The sequence below is a fragment of the Calidris pugnax genome, unplaced genomic scaffold (assembly GCF_001431845.1).
Source record: "Calidris pugnax isolate Ruff unplaced genomic scaffold, ASM143184v1 scaffold479, whole genome shotgun sequence".
Classification (NCBI taxonomy): Eukaryota; Metazoa; Chordata; class Aves; order Charadriiformes; family Scolopacidae; genus Calidris; species Calidris pugnax.
The window spans coordinates 95,258-97,545 of record NW_015091188.1 but is presented as its reverse complement, the minus strand read 5'-3'; the positions used below and the strand labels follow the sequence as shown (position 1 = coordinate 97,545).

The 2,288-nt window shown below is 62.6% G+C and overlaps 1 protein-coding gene across 1 annotated transcript in view; it reads left to right on the top strand.

Moving 5' to 3' along the window:
- The window catches only part of KIF5A (kinesin family member 5A), a gene marked incomplete at its 5' end in the record, with an annotated part of 13,211 nt that overhangs the window by 1,732 nt on the left and 9,191 nt on the right, over positions 1-2,288 (top strand). Inside the window, 3 exons of the mRNA XM_014959510.1 lie at positions 20-191; positions 1,431-1,619; positions 2,196-2,283. Of these exons, the coding sequence (XP_014814996.1) occupies positions 20-191; positions 1,431-1,619; positions 2,196-2,283 (449 nt within the window). The remainder of the gene's footprint in view (positions 1-19; positions 192-1,430; positions 1,620-2,195; positions 2,284-2,288) is intronic.

The window sequence follows — 2,288 nt, the reverse complement described above, 5'->3', positions numbered from 1 at the left end:
GGGGGGGGGACACCCGAAGGTGCCAGCCCGTGGGGTGCCCGCAGGCGACAACGCTGTCCCTGGAGACGGAGCTGCAGCGGGTGCGGGAGCTGGGGGGGCAGCAGCGCAAGCGGGCGGCCGAGGTGCTCAACGGGCTGATGAAGGACCTGAGCGAGTTCAGCCTCATCGTGGGCAACGGCGAGATCAAGCTGGTGAGAAAAGGGGGGGCACGGGGAGGGGGGCTGGGACGTGCCGGTGCCACGCTGTGTCCGCGTCCACGCCGTGCCATGCCCACACGTGTGTGCCGTGCCCGTTCCGTGTCACACCCGTGCGCGTGTCGTGCCCGTTCCATGCTGTGCCCTGTGCCACGCCGTGCTCGTGACGTGTCTGTGACGTGCTGTGCCCGCAGCATGCCATACCCACGTGTGGCATGCGCCCACACCATGCCCATGCCATATCATGCCATGACCATGCCACACCACGCCATGCCATGCCATATCATGCCATGACCATGTCACACCACACCATGCCATGCCATGCCATATCATGCCATGATCATGCCACACCACGCCATGCCATGCCATATCACGCCATGACCATGTCACACCATGCCATGTCATGCCATGACCATGCCACACCACACCACGCCATGCCATGCCATATCACGCCATGACCATGCCACACGACACCACGCCATGCCATGCCATGCCATATCACGCCATGACCATGCCACACCACGCCATGCCATGCCATATCATGCCATATCACACCATGACCATGCCACACCACACCACGCCATGCCATGCCATATCACGCCATGACCATGCCACACGACACCACGCCATGCCATGCCATGCCATATCACGCCATGACCATGTCACACCACGCCATGCCATGCCATATCATGCCATATCACACCATGACCATGCCACACCACGCCATGCCATGCCATGCCATATCACGCCATGACCATGCCACACGACACCACGCCATGCCATATCATGCCATATCACACCATGACCATGCCACACCACGCCATGCCATGCCATATCACACCATGACCATGCCACACCATGCCATGTCATGCCGTGCCACGTGTGCCGTGCCATCCCCACGTACATGCTGCTCCCATGCCGTGCCATCCCCACGTGTGGCACGCACCCACACCACACCATGCCACACCATGCCATATCACGCCATGCCCATGCCACACCATGCCATGTCATGCCGTGCCACGTGTGCCGTGCCATCCCCACGTGTGGCACGCACCCACACCACACCATGCCACACCATGCCATATCACGCCATGCCATATCACGCCATGACCATGCCACACCATGCCATGTCATGCCGTGCCACGTGTGCCGTGCCATCCCCACGTGTGGCACACGCCCACGCCATGCCACGCGGTGCCCACACCGGGCTGACCCGCCTGCCGTGCCCGTGCCCAGCCGGTGGAGGTGAGCGGGGCCATCGAGGAGGAGTTCACGGTCGCCCGGCTCTACATCAGCAAGATCAAGTCGGAGGTGAAGTCGGTGGTGAAGCGGTGCCGGCAGCTGGAGAACCTGCAGGTGGAATGTCACCGCAAGATGGAGGTCACCGGGCGCGAGCTCTCCTCCTGCCAGCTCCTCATCTCCCAGGTGCGCTGGGCACGGGGACGCAGCCTGAGGGATGGTGGTTTGGTGGCCCCAGGGTTGGGTGACCTTGGGCTTTGGTGGCCCTGAGATTTGATGGCCCTGGGGTTTGGTGGCCCCAGGGTTGGGTGACCTTCAGCTTTGGTGGCCCTGACATTTAGTGGCCTTGGGGTTTGGTGGCCTGAGGTTTGGTGATTCTGGGGTTTGGTGGCTCCTGGGTCTGGTGTCCCCAGGGTTTGGTGACTCTGGGGTTTGATGACCCCGTGGGTTGGTGATGGGTTGGCCCTGGGGGTGGTGGGGGCTGGGTCTGGTGTCCCCAGTGTTTGGTGACCCTGGGGTTTGATGACCCCACGGGTTGGTGATGGGGTGGTCCTGGGGGTGGTGGGGGCTGGGTTTGGTGTCCCCATGGTTTGGTGACTCCAGGGTTTGGTGGCCCCAGGGCTTGATGACCCTGGGTTTTGGTGACCCGGGGGTTTGGTGACCCCATGGTTGGGTGTTGGGGTGGCCTGGGGAGGGCAGGGGGTGGGTTTGGTGTCCCCATGGTTTGGTGACCCCATGGTTTGGCTGAGGCTGGTCCCACAGCACGAGGCGAAGATCCGGTCGCTGACGGAGTACATGCAGACGGTGGAGCTGAAGAAGAGGAACCTGGAGGAGTCCTACGATGCCCTCAGCGAG